We start from the raw sequence: 18,785 nt of genomic DNA on the forward strand, positions 1-18,785 counted from the left end.
TGCCCCACCTACCTAAGGCAATGCCACTAAAGAGGGCAACAGATACATTTTTGTTCATTCCCCATGGGTCTTCAAGATGTCACTGAACAATTTTCCAGTCTGCCCTTTCTTGCCCACTGCACCCAAGACTGAAGTTTTTCTGTGACCGTCTCAGCCCCACCTGTGTTACACATCCAGGGCGCTATATACAGCTCGTTGTGTTTGAGGTGTCGAAATGTTTCATGAGCAAACCTGGTTCCGGCCTCATTTTCCAGACTTGCTATTGTTTTCCTGGGCTCCAAAGATGTCCTTCTAAGAAGAGCTACCAGCTGTGGTTCCCCAGGGAGCTCACAGAAGTACAGCTAGCATCATCGTCTCTGGGAGACGCCCGTCATCCAGGGAGGGGATGGGCATGAGGGCCCAATAACCAATTGTGCTGAAACCGTTGACTTCCTCTTCCCTGTCTTAACCTGTGAATCTTGCCGATTCTTACCCTGTCACCTCTGGACAGCTGCATCCTTCTTGGCATCTGGAAAGAGTGCCACAGGACTCTTCCGCCTGAGTCCCCTGGCCCCTGGTGGGGACGGTCACCAGGTTGGGTTCCAGCGAAAGATCCACTCCTGTGCAGAGCATCTTTTTGCCTGGACACTACCTTGTCTACGGGTGTAGATTCTGGCTGTGGGCCAGTTCTTCAAGCCCTGAGCCCCAGCTGGAATTCTAAATTCCTTCATGCAGGAGAAACGGCTCTGTACCTGTGGCATTGTAGACAACTGCTAAAATTCACTGATGGGTTAACCAAGGATAGAGAGCTTCCAGGTTAAAATGGCCAGTGTGTTTTTTGTCCCTCTGTCCTGGCTGTCTCTGAGATGGGACCACTGAGCTTTTTGTGACCATTCAAAGTCACACACATCCCAAGTCATTTATTTATTCCACAAGGACCCATCCTCTAGTAGCCCATTCATCTATGAACTCATTAGCTACTGATGGGGACGGTGTCCTCATGACCCAAACACTATCAGGAGTGTCCCTAGGTTGGGACCAACTCTTTAACCCAAATGTAAAATGATCCCTTTTACATCTAAACCAAAATGGGCAGATTTTCTGGTGTAAGAGTTCGTGTTCTTAGTCATGAGTATATTATTTCCCATAAAACTATTTTTTAGAAGGCTATCTGGTATATGTGTGTATGTTGAGCTTTATATAAACACACACATGTATATATGCAATTATATATACATATAATACATATAACTGTCAGCCATTAATTTAGATGTTGGAGATATAAGGAGCAGTCCTTACATAGACTCATAAAACAGATTTACAATCAATAAGAGGGAATAGATATGTAAAGAGAAAATTGTAATACACTGAAGAATTGACATGTGGCAGTATCTGTGTTCTTGCTGGGACCATTTAGAGTCCTGGCCTCCAGCTGCTCTTCCCTGCTAGAGATCTTTACTTTCCTTCTGATTTGGGTTACTGAAAGCTGTGTCAAAGTTGTTTACCAGCTCTGCTTCACGAGCACGTGTTACCTTGCCTTGAGGATCAGAGGATAAGGTTTTCACCTGTTGGCCCACTTGACTGTTGGGTATGTAAGCCTCCGTGGTGCTATTGAATAAAGGGCTTCTTACCAGTGAGTAGAGGTCTGTGTCTCTGTCTCTCTGTCTGTGTGTCTTTGTATGTTTCAATCTCCAGCCCCTTGCCTGAAGTTCGCGAACTGTATGGTAGCGCATAGAACACAGACAGGCGTTGTGCGCTGCAGTTCTGGCAAACAGAAACAGCATGTGTTTGTTTCTTGACTAGCCATAGGGTCACACTGGGGTGAATCTTCGCTTTCTGAAAATGTCTTACGTTGTACATATATAATTTAGATACATTTCTCTTTGTGTGCTATGCTTCAATGAAGCTGACATTTGTCCTTTTTAAAAAGGACCTGACTGTTCTTTGGGCTGACTTCAAACTCATGATCCTCTGTCCCGGTGCTGGGATTTAGGCCTGTGTCACCACACCTGGTGCACACGCAATATCTCCAGATTTTAAAAGAAAGCAAGTGCTTCGGAGCTTGTTTTGACTTGGACTTCAGAGGCCCAAGGCCTCCTCCTTGACATCTCTGTCAGCTGCTGGCGCCGTTGACATCCACTTGCTCACATGGCTCCAGGAGGTTCTCTTCTTCCTCACCGCCGTCAGATGTCATCTCCTCATATTTACCCAACAGACAAGCATCTTTGGGAAACATGTCTAAGGATTTCCTTCTCTCTGGGACCAGCTCAGGCTTGACATTGTGAAGTCACATAGGATCTCCCCCTATACACACGTGCAGGGTGACATGGTGAAGTCACATAAGATCTCCCTGCACACACATGCAGAGTGACATCGTGAAGTCACACAGGATCTCCCCCTACACACACGTGCAGGGTGACATCGTGAAGTCACACAGGATCTCCCTGCAAACACACATAGGGTGACACACCTATGAACGAAGCCACATGCTGCAAAGAGCAGAGGCTACCCGGGTGTCAATTCTTCTGTGCTAGGAGGGCAAAGTACCTGGGGAACGCCAATGCTCTTCCCCAAGATGAGAGAAGCTGGCTCCTAAACATTGTACAAGAAAGCACGGGACCAATGGTGCTCAAACTTGAATCTGAGACAAAGAAATTAGTAGGTCTCCTCTGTCTGTTTACTCTTTCATAGTATAACTTAATTTTAGCACAAATGAATTAATGTTTCATTGTATGTAGCTTTTTTCCAGAAATATATTTACTAAGCAATAAACACAATTAAAAACAACAACAAAAGACTCCGGGGAGATGTCTTAGCAGGCAAATGTGTTTGCCACCAAACTGGAGGATCTGAGTCCCATCCCCAGGACCCACATGGTGGAAGGAGAGAACCAACTCTGCACGTTGTCTTTTGACTTCCACCCTTGAACTGTGGCCTATATGCATGCGTGTGTGTGTGTGGGGGGGCTTCTCTCTCTCTCTCTTACACACACACACAGGCACACACACACATGTTAAACACATAGGCAAGTAAACGTGAATCCTTTTAAATTATTCTGAGCTAGAACAAATTTAAGGTTCTTGAAATTTGGCCATCTATGGTCCTTCTACAACCTGTGGCCTAATCCCATGCTAGTTTAAAACAGGAACTAGATTGATGCAGGGTTATAACCGAACGCACCACCGGGGAGTCCTGAGCACAGCGCCACCTCCCACAAGGCCTGCGGGCTTGGCAGAGTTTATTTTTAGACTCAAGAATGCCTGGTGACTTAACTTAAGCAGGACAATCCAAACATTTGTTCCACTTCACTGTGATAAGATGCCATTCCATTTCTTCCTGTCACTTTACCATCCTTTCAAACTGGCTTCATTGTAAGTAGACATTATGAATTTGTTTTGAGGCTAAGTCCTTTTATTTCAGAGCCCTAACTCCCAGAGGTCCCCCTGAGCTCTGAGATTAAAAGCCCATGTCCCCATACCTGGTGAAGAATATTTTCAGGCAACAAAATTTATTTTAAAATGTCTATCTTCTTCATGAAAATTAGAAAGCATAATATGTCCATATATTTCCTGTGTCAACTAGAGAAAAATATTCCAGGTTTGTCTGCCATTAAATCTGTGTGGGTAACAAATTCTACATCTGCAGTAAGGGTTGGGGACTCTTTTCCTTTGGGAGACTTATTAGACTCAGTCAGGGACGCCTATGACATGACTTTACACTAGAGTAGCAATAGTTGATACTTTCTGTAGACATTATCTCCTCTAAAGATGCTGGCACTGTAGGAGGCATGGGAGGCTGAATCCAGAGATGAGTACTGGAAGGTTTATCTGTACCATCGTGTTCTGAACCCCACTCCAGAGATATTCACTGGGGTAACAAGTGCCTGGCTTATTTGCCCTGCATTACTGGCTAGCACATGGACACTTTGCCTCCTCTAGTTGGGGGAGGGTGTCCAAGAACATTCACGAAGACTTGTCCCACGGGGCGAGGAGCAGCTCCTGTTTGCCAAACCTGCTGTGAAGCTTCAGGCTGTGGGATGTTGTGCTGAGGGTATGGACCGCATTTCTGTGCCTTTGGCTTCTTTGCCCGGGTGACGGTGTATCTGCTCATGGTCGCCACTGACACAGCCATACAGAGGGCGAAAGATCCCCAGGCGAGGCTGCAACAGAAGGCACAGTTAGCAAAGGCCTGAAGTAGGCTTCCAGGGCTGCCCTGGGTTTGGTCACCCACTTGGGGGTAGCAGACACTACTGTTATGCATGGGGATGCTGTTTTTTGCCTTTAGGTACCTCTTAGAGTTAACTTGGGAGATTTCCCTTTACTGGGAGGATTTATTGTTGGAGCAAATTATAAAATTCTGCATTTCCTGGAAAAGGGCAAGGTAGGAGAGTGCAGAGTTTACAGGGAAGAATGACATCAAGAGCTCATTGCACTCCCCACAACCTCTCCGAGGGACAGCTTCAGAGCAACAGTAGGAGATGGGAAGGGATGGCAGGCATTTGTGAGAGGAGTGGCCCATCCATAGAAGACAGGAGCAGCACAGTATTTAGGGGGAAGGGTTGCCAGAAGACAGGAGGAAGTCTATTGCATAATCCCACTGAGTCCTTGAGAGGACACACACACACACACACACACACACACACACACACACACATTCACTAGGATATCAGGCAAAAGTCTGTCCTCAGACATCTTCCACGCCATAGACACGATCTCAAGATCTCAAGCCCGTGTCTCTGAGAGCACAGGTTTGGTTCCTGAAGGCATAGGCACAAAGAGCCCAGACCCCAAGACAGGAGGATGTGTGGGAGACAGAGGGGAAGGCTGATCTGAAAACAGGGTTTATAGGACAAGGTGGCTGTGGAGCAAAGGCTGTTTCACTCTTTTCTCACACCTGACCTCAGAATTAAGGTTAGAAAAACAAGTGGAAGAAACCCCCACCCCCTCGAAAGTGAAACGAAAAGAGAAAGAAGCTAGATAAGGAAAGAAAAAGATCTTGGGTAATGAACACCAGGTGACCCAACTAGGAAGAGTTCTGAGAGAACGGAAGACCAAGGAGAAGAAATAGCAAAAGAAGTAACACAGGAAAAGTTCCCTGAAGTGTGGGATATAAGACAAGCACCCGCTTGATGGGAGGAACACCCAGAAAGCCGTAGACAATGAGTCAGAACAGTGCCGACCCCTTGACAGCAACGACACAGGCAGGAAGGAAATAGAACAGTGCCTTAAAAATTCCAAGGACAGGGCCGGGAGAGATGGCTCAGCGGTTAAGAGTATCACCTGTCCTTCCAGAGGTCCTGAGTTTGATTCCCAGCAACCACATGGTGGCTCCCAACCATCTCTAGTGGGATCTGATGCTCCATCTGGCATAAAGTTAGGCCTGCCGATAGAACACTCATGCATAAAATAAATAAATACATCTTTTAAAAAAATTCCAAGGGCAAAGGCTTTTCAACAGCCTTGTGGACTTTTTTTTTTTTTTTTTTTTTTTTGCCAGACGATCAAGCACAGAGTACCTGCAGGGACAGAAGCAGCCAATCTCTCTCTATTGATCCCTCAAGTGTGTATAGTGCTGGCGAGAAGGCCTCAGTACCCAGAGCACCTGTGAAGTCAGAAGCCGCTTCAGTGACCCAGGTGGAAGGAGTAGGGTCCGGAAACCCAGTTACTCAAATCAACATCTTCAGACTGGGGAGACCAACGCCGAGAAGGGTTTAAAACAGATGCATCATAAGGATTAAAGGCAGGATATGGGAGTAAAGGTCAAACATGAGTTTTACCGACAGGAAAATAACTGTGGGCACCAAATGAAAATACAAGGACAGTTCTCCACGCCAAGATTCTATTTGGCACAAATAATAAATAGAAGGACAATCTGAGACACCTGGACTAATGGGGTAGACTCTGGCATCTCTGGAGAAGAAAGGAAAAGGTTGGTTATTGAAAAAGTAAAACGGATAAGCTGACTTGTGTTCTTTGGGAGCTGGGGAACAACGGTTGACTGGTGTCTGTAGTTTTGGGGTAAGGTGTGTAATCTTAGTGGTACATCTCCATCCTTGTGGCTCAGGGTCAAGCTTGTGCTGCACCCAGTGTGTTGAGGTTCTTGTTCAAGTGGCTGACTCTCCCTATGCTTCTAGCTTTCTTGGTGTAATGCATAGTAAATGCCTGCCTGCCCTTTTTATTATTATTTTTCAAAAGTTCAGATATCAGGAGAATAATGAGTGAGTGATCTCGGTATATGACTTTCTCTGGCTTGGTTTCGTCACAGGTGACTCAGTTTCAAAGCTATCAACTTTCTCCCAGCAGAGGTTATCGTGTGGGAGGAAATGTAAGTACACTGGTGTTTTTTTTTTTTTTTTAAAGATACAATGTGTTTGGGGCTGGTGAAGCAGATCAGCAGTAAAGCACTTGCCTAGCATGCGTGAGTATGATCTCTACCACTGTAAAAGCAATAATTTACAAATAAATAAAGAAATCCTCTGTGATCCTGCATGGCATGACTGAGTCTTTCTAACAGGAACAGAAACTAGGTCTATAAGGGTCAGGCATAGGAAAAATTTCTCCAATCTGTATTTTAAAAATCTAGACTACCATTTGTCAAGTAGTTTATAAATACAACATCTTTATTCTCCACAGCCTGATGGTAAGGCCCTATTGCTGCTGATAACACGGCTTATATATGTCATTAAAGATGGAAGAATCAAGCTGATGCCCCTCTGGAAGCTTCACCCCTACTGACTAGCCTTCATGGTACTTGAAGGTCCTTAGTATGTTAACAGAGGAGAAAGGTAATCACCAATACCACCCCGCTACAAACCCTGCAACCCACGACAGTTACTTGTAAGACTTAATGATGTAGTAAAAACACAGATGTTTTTGGAAGTAATCAGCCACTTTTTAAAATTGGATTTAAGGACCCCTCTTTAAGATGGAATCCATACCTGATACTGCTAAAGTGGAAAGAACCTGAGACTAGTTAGGTCGTGGGCCCTAGGGAGGAACCTACTACTACTACTTCATAAAAGAGACACAGCAATCAAATGAGATCCAGTAACATACTGCTACACCCACAGATCAGAGAATCCATCAGCCGTCGTCAAAGAAGTTGAAGTAGACGGTAACTCAGATGGTAACACAGAGACCCACAGCTGGACAATGTGCAGAGAGTGAGAGACTTTGGAGCGCTCAGCTCTAAATGAATGCCCTCACACAGACATACACACAGGTAAAACACCAATGCACACAAAATAAAATCAAATAAAAACTCAAGAAAATAAATCCCCAAAACTCTTAAAAAGTCAAGGTAGGTGATTTCATTCTACCACTGAGAAAACTGGATTATGGAAAGGTTATACTACCAACCGAGTCATAAGAGTGGCAGATATCAGTCCTATGACAACGTCTATTTTCCTACAAAAATCTACGTTCATCTCTTCTGCTCCACCAGGGCGTGAGCAGGATAACCAAGCCACTTACCAATAGGACCAGCCGTAGTCCCATGTCTGAGGCCGCCAATCTTCTGGCCCCAGGTTCACAGTGATTTGAAAACTAGTTGTGTACATCATGTGGGCCACCATACCCAGGAGTCCTGTGTAGGTAAAGCTCTGTGAGCTACAGTTTAGAACACAACACAGGGGAAATCTGCTCTACCCTGCCTGTGCCTGATGCTGGGAGCATGCTACCATCCACAGATCCCTGTTCAGTACCTGCACTTACACCTCCTTAAACTCTCCGTCTGATATCTCATTCCCACAGTAGAAACTAAAGGGACACAGAAACAGGCCTGATCACAACCCAGAAGAACATAGTAGATGCCAGGACCTGAGCAGGAATCGCCCCAGGTCCATGGCCCTGCTCTTTGCTATGGAAGATCTAGCAATCGGATTTTATCTTTCTACTTACTGGTGCTAATCCCTGGGCAAGATGTGCTACGTTCATCAAACACAGGATTGATGCACAAGTTGGATTGCTACACATTGACAGAACTTTGTGCATCTGTCTGGAGGCTGGAAGGAAGCCATATGTTCAGGGTTCTATCTTGGTGGAGACATTAACTTTAAGGACTTTAGAAAGCTAAATTAAGTTGCTCAGAGAACAGAGGTAGCATTAAAAAAAAATGAAAGAGTTCTTTGTGGAACATGTATACCAAAGGTTGGTAATAATTTTAAAAGATATTGGAATGTATATAGTAGACACACTCCTATTTTGTCTTCACCAGAGCTTAGCTATGACAGTCAACTTGCTGAAATGAAGTAACTCTCCTTGAGTGACTTAGTATATACTTACATATATACAAACATTGTGTACCAGAGGTCTAAACTCAGGAGGATTCCTCTGTGGATTGAAACCTAACCCCTCTGCTAAGTGAGATCATTGCTGTTCCCAGCAACAGTGCATCCTCTTCCCTGCCTGTGACACAATGGGTACATGTTTCTCTCCACCTGTGCCCATCTTTTTTTTTTATTTTCAACACTACTGCGTCCAGTGGAATTCGTCCAGTGACTTATCTAGAAGACCAGCTGTCTTACTGAGCTGGCCAGTGATTGGGGGAAACCAGGCAGCCTATTCTCTGGCTTGAAGCATCATGTCCTCTCTGGAGTGGGCTGGGGAAGACTGCCCCTGCTAGGAAATACCTGCCAGCACCATGAGGATGGCCACCGAGGCATCCACCTTGAGCCAGTTGCATCCAGAATGGCAATGACTCACACTGCAGCCCAGGAAGATGACACCTGTCAGTATCAGGAAGATATCCAAAACTTCAGCCCCAATGGAGAGCCACAAAACACCTATAAACAGAAAGGACAGAAATGCTGGGCATTCAGAATCCATCACTGGAAGGTTTGGTCCCTCGGTTTTATCACTAACACACTTTCTGTTCTTGGAATAAAAGACGGGAGGCTAGACATTTTGTAAACAGAAAGTTCTCTTCAGCTCCCAGTTTTGGGTGCTATAAAGTCCCAAAAAGTTCTTGTAAAACTTCCTTAGCTATCTTGTACCATGAGCTTGGCATCATGGTGGGACCATACATGAAAAGGAGAAATCCAGGCTAACATGAAGTCAGGGGGACAGGAGAGAGGCCGGGAGAGGTCAGGCTTATTCTCTTCTAACACTCTCTCATGGAAGCTAACTCAGGGTTGCAAAGGATTGATTCCTTCTGAGCAGCAGCCCAAAGACCTAAGCCTCCCTTGGTCTCCACTTTTGAAGGTTCCTCATCACCTCTCAGTAGCTCTACCCCAGGACCAAGTTTCCAGCGTAAGTACTCCCTGTGGACACAGGTAAGTGGGAGCGAGGCAAGCCAGCAAGCCTTCAATGTGAAAACCAAAGGCACCTTTGTTGAGTCTCGGAGAGTTGGTCAGTCAAGGGGATCCTAGGGCCTCAAGGATGGTATAAAGACTGCCCACAGATAGGAGGGGAAGGGAAACATGAGCAAAACCCTGGTGGAGGGCCACAAGATACTCTGGGAATGCCCACTCCCCAGCTTAAGGGTCAGCATATTTTATTACAATGGAGACATTGTCTCTGGTCTTTACAGGAAATGCACAGGGGCTGGCGAGATGACTCTGACTGAGAGCACCTGCTGCTCTTGTAGAGGACCGGCATTCAGGTACCAGCACCTGAGTCTGGTGATTCCCAATCACCTGCAGCTCCAGCTCCAGGGGCATCCCCACTCCTCTTCTGGCCTCTGCAGAAGAGGCGTGCAGATTCATACACACCCCCAACACTCAAATCAAAAATGAAATCTGTTAAAGAAGATACACAAACTTGAATATGAGGGCAGAAGGTTCTGAACATTTAAGAGCCTTGGGTAGGTTCCAGTTCTACCAACATCTCTTGTTTCCATCTGAGCTGCGTGTGTACCCTTCCTTGCTGGGATCGCAGCAGGAGCTGTGTTGGATGTGAAGTGGAGAACGGGTAGGAGGTGACAGAAGGGAAATGGAAATTTGTAAAAGTCCTACTACGGCGGACAAGGCCAGCCCGATGATGGGACAGAGGAACACCTAAGACTAACGTGATCCACTCTGCAGCTTCATAAAGGCTGTGTTCCCTCTGGGAGAGCAGATACCCAGAAAGCAAGCACTCAATGGGAGGTAGAGAGAAGAAAGCACAGGCAAGGAGAGGTATATCAGACTTTGTGTCTTCCCGACTCTGCCTTTCTTTACCCGCAGAGCTTGAGATTGGCCATCATGGGAATATTTATGGTTCAGGAAGCTTCAGACTCCACCAATCAGTCTCCTGTCCCCCTGAGAAGCTGACTACCATCTTGCAGCACATGGCGTGGTTATAAGGCACACAAAGGGAGCCTGGGTTGACTTCATGGGGAAAACCATAGCCAACCACCTCATCCTTTCCCTATATCCAAGAAAACAATGGCAAGGGACCCTGGCTGAAAGCGCAATGCTTACCTTGTGCCTCGGTGGGCACCACCCCCAGGAAGCACCTGCATTGCTCGCCTGGAAGACAAGGAGAACTCAGCCAAGCACAAACAGACAAACGGAATATGTGCTGTGTTGATACGACTCTAGTTGGCTGTAAAGAAAAACGAATTTGCAGAAAATTGGGTGAAATTGGAAAAACGATATTCATGAGTGGTAAGGTAACCCAAGTCCAGAAAGACAAATACCGTATATATTTCCCAGGCCGATACTAGCATGTTACCGGGAAGTATGCATGCCCAGGTGGAAAGGATCATCCTGCTTTTACTAAAGCAGAAACTAGAAAGGATGTTGGGGTGGGACAGAGCGGCCCTAGTGGTGGGAGGGTAAAAACAGAGCCAAGTGGATCCGAGGAGGAAAAGTGAGGAAGGGGGACAGGCAGAGTAAGTGGGGGCAAAGGGGGGTCAGCAGTGAGAGCAGCAAAAGACCATGGGCAACGTGTGACAGTTCAGGCCCCGAGATGCAGCTTCCATGACTTTCTCTACAGGAAGTTTCCAGACTTTGCTGAGCCTTGCTTTCTTTATCTCAAACTGGCTCTAAGCAAAGTGTGTAGTAAAATAGTTGTGAAAAATATGCTAGAGATCGCCGCACGCCCTCTCATGCTTAATTATCGATAGAGGCCAGTACAGGATCTCCGTTTTACAGATCTGAAAGTCACGCTCAAAGTAAGTTACAAAGTTGGTAGAGTAAGGGGTTGAAAGTGGGGGTTTCAGGCCTGTGGGTGTGGCTCAGTAGAGCATTTGCCTAGCATTCACAAGGCCCTGGGTTTAATTCCTAGTACTGGAAAGAGAGGAAGGAAGGAAGGAAGGAAGGAAGGAAGGAAGGAGGGAGGGAGGGAGGGAGGGAGGGAGGGAGGGAAGGAAGGAAGGAAGGAAGGAAGGAAGGAGAGAGGGTGGGAGGGATGGAAGGAAGGAAGGAAGGAAGGAAGGAAGGAGAGAGGGTGGGAGGGAGGGAAGGAAGGAGAGAGGGTGGGAGGGATGGAAGGAAGGAAGGAAGGAAGGAAGGAAGGAAGGAAAGAAGGAAGGAGAGAGAGTGGGAGGAAGGGAGGGAGGGAGGGAGGGAAGGAAGGAAGGAAAGAGGGAGGGAGGGAGGAAAGGAAGGAAGGAGAGAGGGTGGGAGGGATGGAAGGAAGGAAGGAGGGAAGGAAGGAAGGAAGGAAGGAAGGAAGGAGAGAGGGTGGGAGGGATGGAAGGAAGGAAGGAAGGAAGGAGGAAAGGAAGGAAGGAAGGAAAGTGGGGCTTTCCTACCTGAGGAGTGGTATATTTTGCCACATCACTACTTGCAATCTCTCTGCCTAATGCTTGGAGGCATGTGTTAGTCTGTTTTCTACTGTAACATAATACTGAAGTCCGGATATTTTACAAAGAAAATAAGTATTTTGTAGCTCACAATTCTGGACTTTTAAGAGCAAGAGACCTGCTTCTGCTTGGCTCTGATGAGGGCCTGGCCTTCTAGTGGGGGTGAGCACAAGATAGAGAACAGCCACTGCATGACGGGAGGCAAGAGGAATTCACCCTCTCGGGAATTAACCAGGATCTTAGGACAAAGAGCATAGCACCTATGATCTAATTGTTTTCACCAGTCCTGCCTCTGAAAAATCCTACTGCTTTAAATCACCGCACGGGACCAGGATCAGCACATGAACCTTTGGGGGACACCCTCAAACCTCATCCCAAGCACATGAAAGGAGTGAATGTCCTTAGTCTGAGGAGAGCCTTTTACAGAAGTAATGGAAGAGAAGCCGGGGGTAGAGCAGGGGCAGGGGACGCTAGGAGCAGGGTAGGGGCAGGGGTAGGGGTAGGGGAAGTCAGGAGCAGGGCAGGGGCTGGGAAAGCCAGGAGCTGGGCAGGGGCTGGGAAAGCCAGGAGCTGGGCAGGGGCAGGAACAGGGGCAGGGGAAGGCAGGAGCAGGGCAGGGACAGGGCAGGAGTTGAGGCAGGGGCAGGAGAAGCCAGGAGCTGGGCAGGGGCAGGGGCAGAGGCAGGGGAAGCCAGGAGCCAGGCAGGGGCAGGGCGCAGAGCCCCAGAAAGTCAGCTGAACAGATTAAGAAAATTCCCAATAGCTTAGAAGGGCAAGTTTAGCTGGGCCCAGAGAGCTAGACCCGAGTGACCCCTTGATTAATGTGAATCCCCAGAAACGGTGTTCCTTCTGAACAAAGCCAGCAGGATTAAGAAGAAAAATCTTTACAAATCCCATGAAGCCAGAGAGGCGGGTGTTACATAGCTTAGCAGGGCTTGGGCAGCCAAGAGGCATGGCAAACCAGCCGTAGGAAAATGCATACAAGCCCTGAGTGCTCGACTCTGCCATTCTGTCCCTGAACCAAGGCCCCAGGGCTACCCACATGCCCCCGTCTGCGTGCTCCAAGTTCAGCAGACCAGCTCAGGGCCTACTCAAGCACATATCATTGATTTGGAGATTTGCCTAAAGAAAAGAGCATGGCACTTTCTTTGCAAACCTGCATTTCAGGATGTGGAGAGAGAGAGAGAGAGGCATAGACTCCCTTTGCAAAGCTCTCAAGGGCCCGCTTGCCAGGAGACAGATGGTTCAGAGTGGGAAGTTTTCCTCAGTCAGGTCCCATGACGCAAAGCTGGGGTGTTGGCCTACCCCCAAGTCCCTTGTCTGCACTTGGTTAGGAACATCTTGGGACCAGAATCTTATTGCCTGTATACTGAGGCCATTCCACCCCCTCCCAAGCCTCTCCACTATTTGTACTACTTCCCATTTGTTTCTGTTCTTACCCTCTCTTTCTTATGCCCCTAGTCCCACAGGTGCTTGTGATGCTAGCCCATGTAGTCAGTGACTGGGTGCTATGATCTATACTTCATAGCATTCATGGCTTTGTGGGCCTGTGTAAAGCTCTAAACAGATTTTTTTAATTGGGAGAGAGAAAACTCCAAATATTTCCCTTCACAAAAGCAAAGGATCTCTTTGTACTGAGTTCCCCAGAGGACCTGATCCCACTGCTGGGCTGATCTCTACCCCTGGCCAAGGCATAAAGTTCAAGGTCACTGTCAATCCCAAAGTCTTCATCCACTGCTGGTGCCACCTCCTGTGAGCTATTTGCATTTGTAACTTCTAATACGTAGCTTTTTTGTTTTGTTTTTCGAGACAGGATTTCTGTATGTAGCCCTAGCTGTCCTGGAACTCACTTTGTATAGCAGGCTGGCCTCTAACTCACAGAGATCCACCTGCCTCCCAAATGCTGGGATTAAAGGCACATCCCACCACACCTGGCCTACCTAGCTTTTTGACTTACCCTCGAACGTCTGATCTTAATGGATTCCTATCAAGTCAAAACTGAATACTAAACTTTTTGGCTTTAGGTACATCCTGCAAAACACAGAGGTGATGATGTGTCTTCGGACGGTGAAAATTTTTCTGGCGCGTGTCTTCTTCCTATTGTAATAAAGCAATGGCAGTGCAGTAATGTTTAGAAATCATAACTTTCTTCTACCAAGAAGAATAGAAAATGTGAACGGAGGAATTTTAGAAGGATGGGCAAAAAGCATTCTGGTAGTTATTAGATTGTGGGGTAGCAAAAGCCAGAGTGAAGAGTGCAGGGTCCAAGTTCATCAGCCTCTCGCTCTGCAGTCTTCAGTGGGGGTGCATACACATCTACGGCACAGTTTCTCACTATAATTCTCACATATATAATAGAAATAGATGTAAGTATACGAACTTCTTCTGTGATTCTGGGAAACGCTGGGATGTATTACTCATGTTTTTTTTTTTTTTTGTGTGTGTGTGTGTGTAACTTCCCAGAGATTATTTTTACATGCTGATGTACACAGTGAGTTTCCAAGAAGAAAATATAATATGTGATAACTTCCAGTCCTGAGTATTTAGACTGTTTATTTTCTGCAGAGAACAAGTCTGTGGGCTGAGTTTAGGACCATCCTGTGAGGCCCTTGTTGAAGGCTCCTCCCATCGTGAACTCAGAACCAAGGTGTGCAAAGCTGGGAAGGGACCAGGGACACACCCTTAATTTCTACGCAGGACTATGTGTGACTCGCCAAGAACATTAGTCTTCCTCAAAATTTAGTGTGTGTCCCGGAGGATATAGGAATGCCAACTGGGTTGACAGGAATGCCGAGGGGGGCTTCTTCTAGAGGAAGGGGTTCAAAGAGCCTCATACGGTCTCTGAATGTTGCCCCCAGGTCCTGTTTTAGGAAGAAGATCTTCCCCCTACACACACATACACATAAGCTGGCTAACGGCTTTTTATCCAAAGTCTTAGGGATAATTTACACCAATAGCAGCCTAGTGTTGCTGTGACAAGGGGACACACACTGCAGGGCGTGCAGATGGCCAGCTGATACACATTTCTGGGCTCCTTGAAGTTCAGTTCCTCCCTTTCCTTACATCCAGCCAAGGCAGTTTTTCTCACAGGGAAAACTACAAGGAAGACAATTCCCAGCTCATCCTCCACGGAAGGCCCTCCTCCCTCTGACATCACAAATAGCACGCTGATGCCAACACAATGCCAGTTTCTCCAGTTAGATTTTTCCCTGATCTAAGGGGGACAACTGCCCTAGGGACGTGGACAGGCCACGTGAGCTTCAGTCTGTCCTGAGTCTTCCTCCCGTTCACTACCCGTGTTCTAGTGGAAGTGCCTGGCTTGACTGCTTTAGATTCAGCTTATTCCTTTCTGTCTACGCAGAACATCCTGACTCCTGTTCTCTGACTATTAAAATTCCACATATGGGGCTTGGGGAGGACAGTTTTCTTGATAAATTGCTTGCCTCAAAAACATTAGGGTCTGAGTTTAATCCTCAGAACCCAAGAGAAAATGCCAGGCATGGTGATGTCACTTTGTAATCCCAATGCTGGGAAGTGGAGGCGGGAGAATCCCTAGGTGCATTGCTGTTCGGCCGTTCTTGCTTAATTAGTGAGATCCAGGCCAAGGGGAGAGCCTGTCTCAAGGCAGGTATCGTTCCCAAGGATGACACCTGAGGTTGTGGCCTCTACATATATGTACACACACACAGCCCCCCCCCCTCAACCTGCATATACAAACATACATGCACCAAAACTAAAACGTCGTGGCTCGGTGCAAAGCCTATCTCCTTTATGAAGGATTGCCCATACCCAAATAATATATGGTTCATTCCCATCAGGAACAAACCTCCATCTTATCCATTATCACTCCCTTCCTCATTTTGCTTTTATTTTAACCTTAGATATTTTCTGGTAGCTTTTACCTTTCAGCACTGGGGAACCCTCTCTGTTAGTCCCCCTAGCCCTGTGCCAAACACGGAAATGCTTGTTGGTCAATATACTCCATGACATTCCAACTGCCTTCTATCCAGAAGACTTTCCTGGGTCCTGGAGTGTGATTCTCTCTCATGGCATGTGCATTGTCACTAGGGAAGCAAATTAGAAATATACTCTAGAGAGAATAGAATTGAGCGGGACAGAGGTGCTAATGATATGGGAGTGGGAAGAGAAATAACGATTAGAAACCAAGGAAACCATAAAAATCTCTACCAACAGTAACTGTAGTCAGAACACCCTTTCTACTGCTAGAATGAGCAACATCTAGTCAGCATTGCTGGTTTATTGATTTCAATAAAGCTGTGATGTTATGTGGAGTATCCTCAGGGAGAATATTAAATTTTATTTATTATCACACTAAGTCAATAGTTAATATAAAATGAAAATACCCACGTTTGTCCTTCATATAGGAACAGTTTCCCCTGAAGGAAGGGACAGAAAATGTTGGTTTTACTTAAAAGCCTTTCAAAATGTGTGACTCTCACCTGTTCACAAATATTACCTTAGCTAAAACAAAACAACAACATCAACAACAAAAAAACTTACCCAACCAATCAACCAACCAGCCAAACAAACAAACAAGAACAGCCTTCTAGTTAGAGCACCTGGGGTCGGGTGCCTGGATGTTTAAACACTCCCAGGGCCAGTCTGATTCATGCCGTTCTACAAAGCTGGCAATAAATGAGGTGATCCTCAGGAAGGAAGACAGACTTGGTAACAGAAGTTCTTAAGTCATTTACTTATCGATGTGGTGTCTACAGTTCCCAAAGTGAAAATATGGGACTATCCTGGTGATCCCAGAGCATGCGGGATCCGTCACAAGCCAAATGTAACTATGTATGTATCGATGGGGGGAGTCTGAGAGAGTGGACTTTATGTGATAGTACTCCAGAGAGAAGAGGATTTGGGAGCTTTTAGCTTTAGTAGTATTAGCACCAGCTACCACTGCTGTGCCTGCATCACACTCGGAGCAAAGGCCACTTAGCCTGGAGGCTAAGGTGGGACATTTACTCACCTGTCAGCAGTCTGCTGTGGGACAATGGTCTGTATTCTGTCAATTATATTTTAAATAGACACTGATTGGCCAGTAGCCAGGCAGGAAGTAGAGGTGGGACAATCAGGCAGGAAGTAGAGGTGGGGGTGATGAGAACAGGAGAATCCTGGGAAGAAGAAAGCTTATTCTGCAGTCCTGTCCCAGCTACAGAAGAAGCAAGATGTGACCTGCCCCTCCAAATAAGGTGCTGAGCCATGTGGCTAACACAGATAAGAATAATGGGCTAACATAAGTTGTAAGAGTTAATAAGAAGCCTGAGATACTAGGCCAATTAGTTTGTAACTAATGTAGTCCTCTGTGTGATTTCTTTGGGACTTAACGACCACAGGAACTGGGCAGGGCAGAAAACTCAGTCAACAGCAGTAGTCTACTTGGATGGGATTGGAGGTGGCTGTATCTCAGAGTACTTTCCTCAGTGCAGTCTACTTGGCTGCAAGAATAATTTTTTACCTGCCACAAGATGGTAAAATAAAAAAATCTATACAAGAAATGTAGTGAGTCTGAGGTCAGAACATCAGTGGGGGCTGCTATGGGTGCCCCTTCACTTTGGGGCCTTTGCTTTGAAAGCAGAGGAGCAATCCAGTCCTCAGCATGTCTAACATCAACTAAAGAGGTCGAGATTTGTCCCTCTTCTGTTCTTAGTGAGGTTAAAAACACTTTCTGGAAACTATGCTCTATGTCCTAACCCTCCCCTCCATCTGCTTTCTCTTCTTCCCTCACCATTTACTTGATAAACCTCCACCTCCAATCAGGAAAGGACCAGCTCAAGAGAAGGCTTACAAGCTGTGCTGATTTTTTGAGGCCCGGTTCTTGCTTCTGAGCTGAGGGAACGATCACTGGATTACTATGCAGGGCTGTTTCAAGGGCTTCTTGAGGTCAAGGTCCAACTTGTTATGACCATGATTGTGATTGTGAGAGACCTGGTAGGTGACTTGATGACACTACGGGATAGTTTCTATCTTTTTTTCTAGCCTGTAAAAGCTGAGTCATCTCTCCAGCCCTTGTTTTGCTTTGTTTTTCTAATGAAAACCCTTGTTCCAAGAGTCCTTAGAAGAGCAAGAGAGGTTCAGCATTGAAGAGCGCTTGTTGCTCTAGCAGAGGACTTGGGTTTGGTTTTCAACCAAGTCAGGTGTCACAATACTGCCTGTAACTCTAGAGAGAACACACACACACACACACACACACACACACACACACACAGAGCTTTATCTCTGTGAGTTTGAGGCCAGCCTGGTCTACATTCCAGGCCAGTCAAGGTTACAATGTTAGACTCCATCTGAAGTAACAACAACAATGTTGAAAGTGAGAAAGAAGTCTCAGGGATGCAGCTCAGAGGTCGGTGGGGCCACCTTTGATTCTTGAGAAGCCCACAGACAGTGACAAGTGGGTGAACACTTGAGCTTCCTAAACAGTGTGTCAGGCACCATTGCAGGCACTTCCCACGAATCTACTCACTTCCTCTGTGCGCTATCTTTAGGAGCTAAGCACCTCTGGGTTCCTATTTGATAGCTGAGAAAACTGAGGCTCAGAGGTAAAGGACTAGCTTCAGGTAGCGTAGTCAGTCCATGGCATACACAAGATTCAGCCCCAGGCAAGCTGGCTCTGGAGCATCTCAGGGCCACCCTGCACTCCTGCACCCGTTGACCTGGGGACACAAAGGCTGCACTCACCTGTGCCGTTGAGGCTTTCCTCACAGGACTGCCAGAGCCCTGCATGGAACCTGAGCAGGATGAATTTGTCATCGCCTGTCTCCCAGATGTACTGGACAGTCTGGCTGTCATCGTGTCCCCTGCCGGTGCTGTTGCTGGCCTGGCTGACCTGAATGCAGTTCCCTCCCCCCAGCGGGTCCTGGCACAGTGGTTTGGTCATCCGCCGGATCCCCTCACACCAGTGGCTGCTGCCCATGGCTGTGAGGGAGAAGACAAGAGCCAGGCAGATGGGGAGGAGGGTCAGTACCCGCTGCCACCTCGCCCTGTCCATGGCTGAATGAAGTTCCTAGTGCCAGCACGAGCAAGGACTATCCCCTCCTCTCTGCTGCTTCACAGTCTCC

The 18,785-nt window shown here is 46.8% G+C and overlaps 1 protein-coding gene across 1 annotated transcript; it reads right to left on the minus strand.

Annotated features, from left to right (window-relative positions):
* Positions 1-3,888: 3,888 nt before the first annotated feature.
* Positions 3,889-18,715, minus strand: Gsg1l2 (GSG1 like 2). Its single transcript, XM_038324869.1, has 5 exons — positions 18,406-18,715; positions 10,379-10,426; positions 8,609-8,761; positions 7,452-7,563; positions 3,889-4,138 (listed from the first exon to the last, which is right to left on the minus strand). Exons 1-5 carry the CDS (start codon positions 18,713-18,715, stop codon positions 3,889-3,891), a joined length of 873 nt encoding a protein of 290 aa, XP_038180797.1.
* Between the last annotated feature and the right edge of the window lie 70 nt (positions 18,716-18,785).

This window comes from Arvicola amphibius, chromosome 4 (genome assembly GCF_903992535.2).
Source record: "Arvicola amphibius chromosome 4, mArvAmp1.2, whole genome shotgun sequence".
Taxonomy (NCBI): Eukaryota; Metazoa; Chordata; class Mammalia; order Rodentia; family Cricetidae; genus Arvicola; species Arvicola amphibius.

Excerpts from the sequence above, each read along its gene's own strand:
- Gsg1l2 (XM_038324869.1), bottom strand. The coding sequence starts at position 18,715 with ATGGACAGGGCGAGGTGGCAGCGGGTACTGACCCTCCTCCCCATCTGC. Across the intron at positions 8,762-10,378 it reads GGTGCCCACCGAGGCACAAG|GTGTTTTGTGGCTCTCCATT; the intron begins GTAAGCATTGCG and ends TTCTGTTTATAG. Across the intron at positions 7,564-8,608 it reads CATCCTCATGGTGCTGGCAG|GACTCCTGGGTATGGTGGCC; the intron begins GTATTTCCTAGC and ends TTACCTACACAG.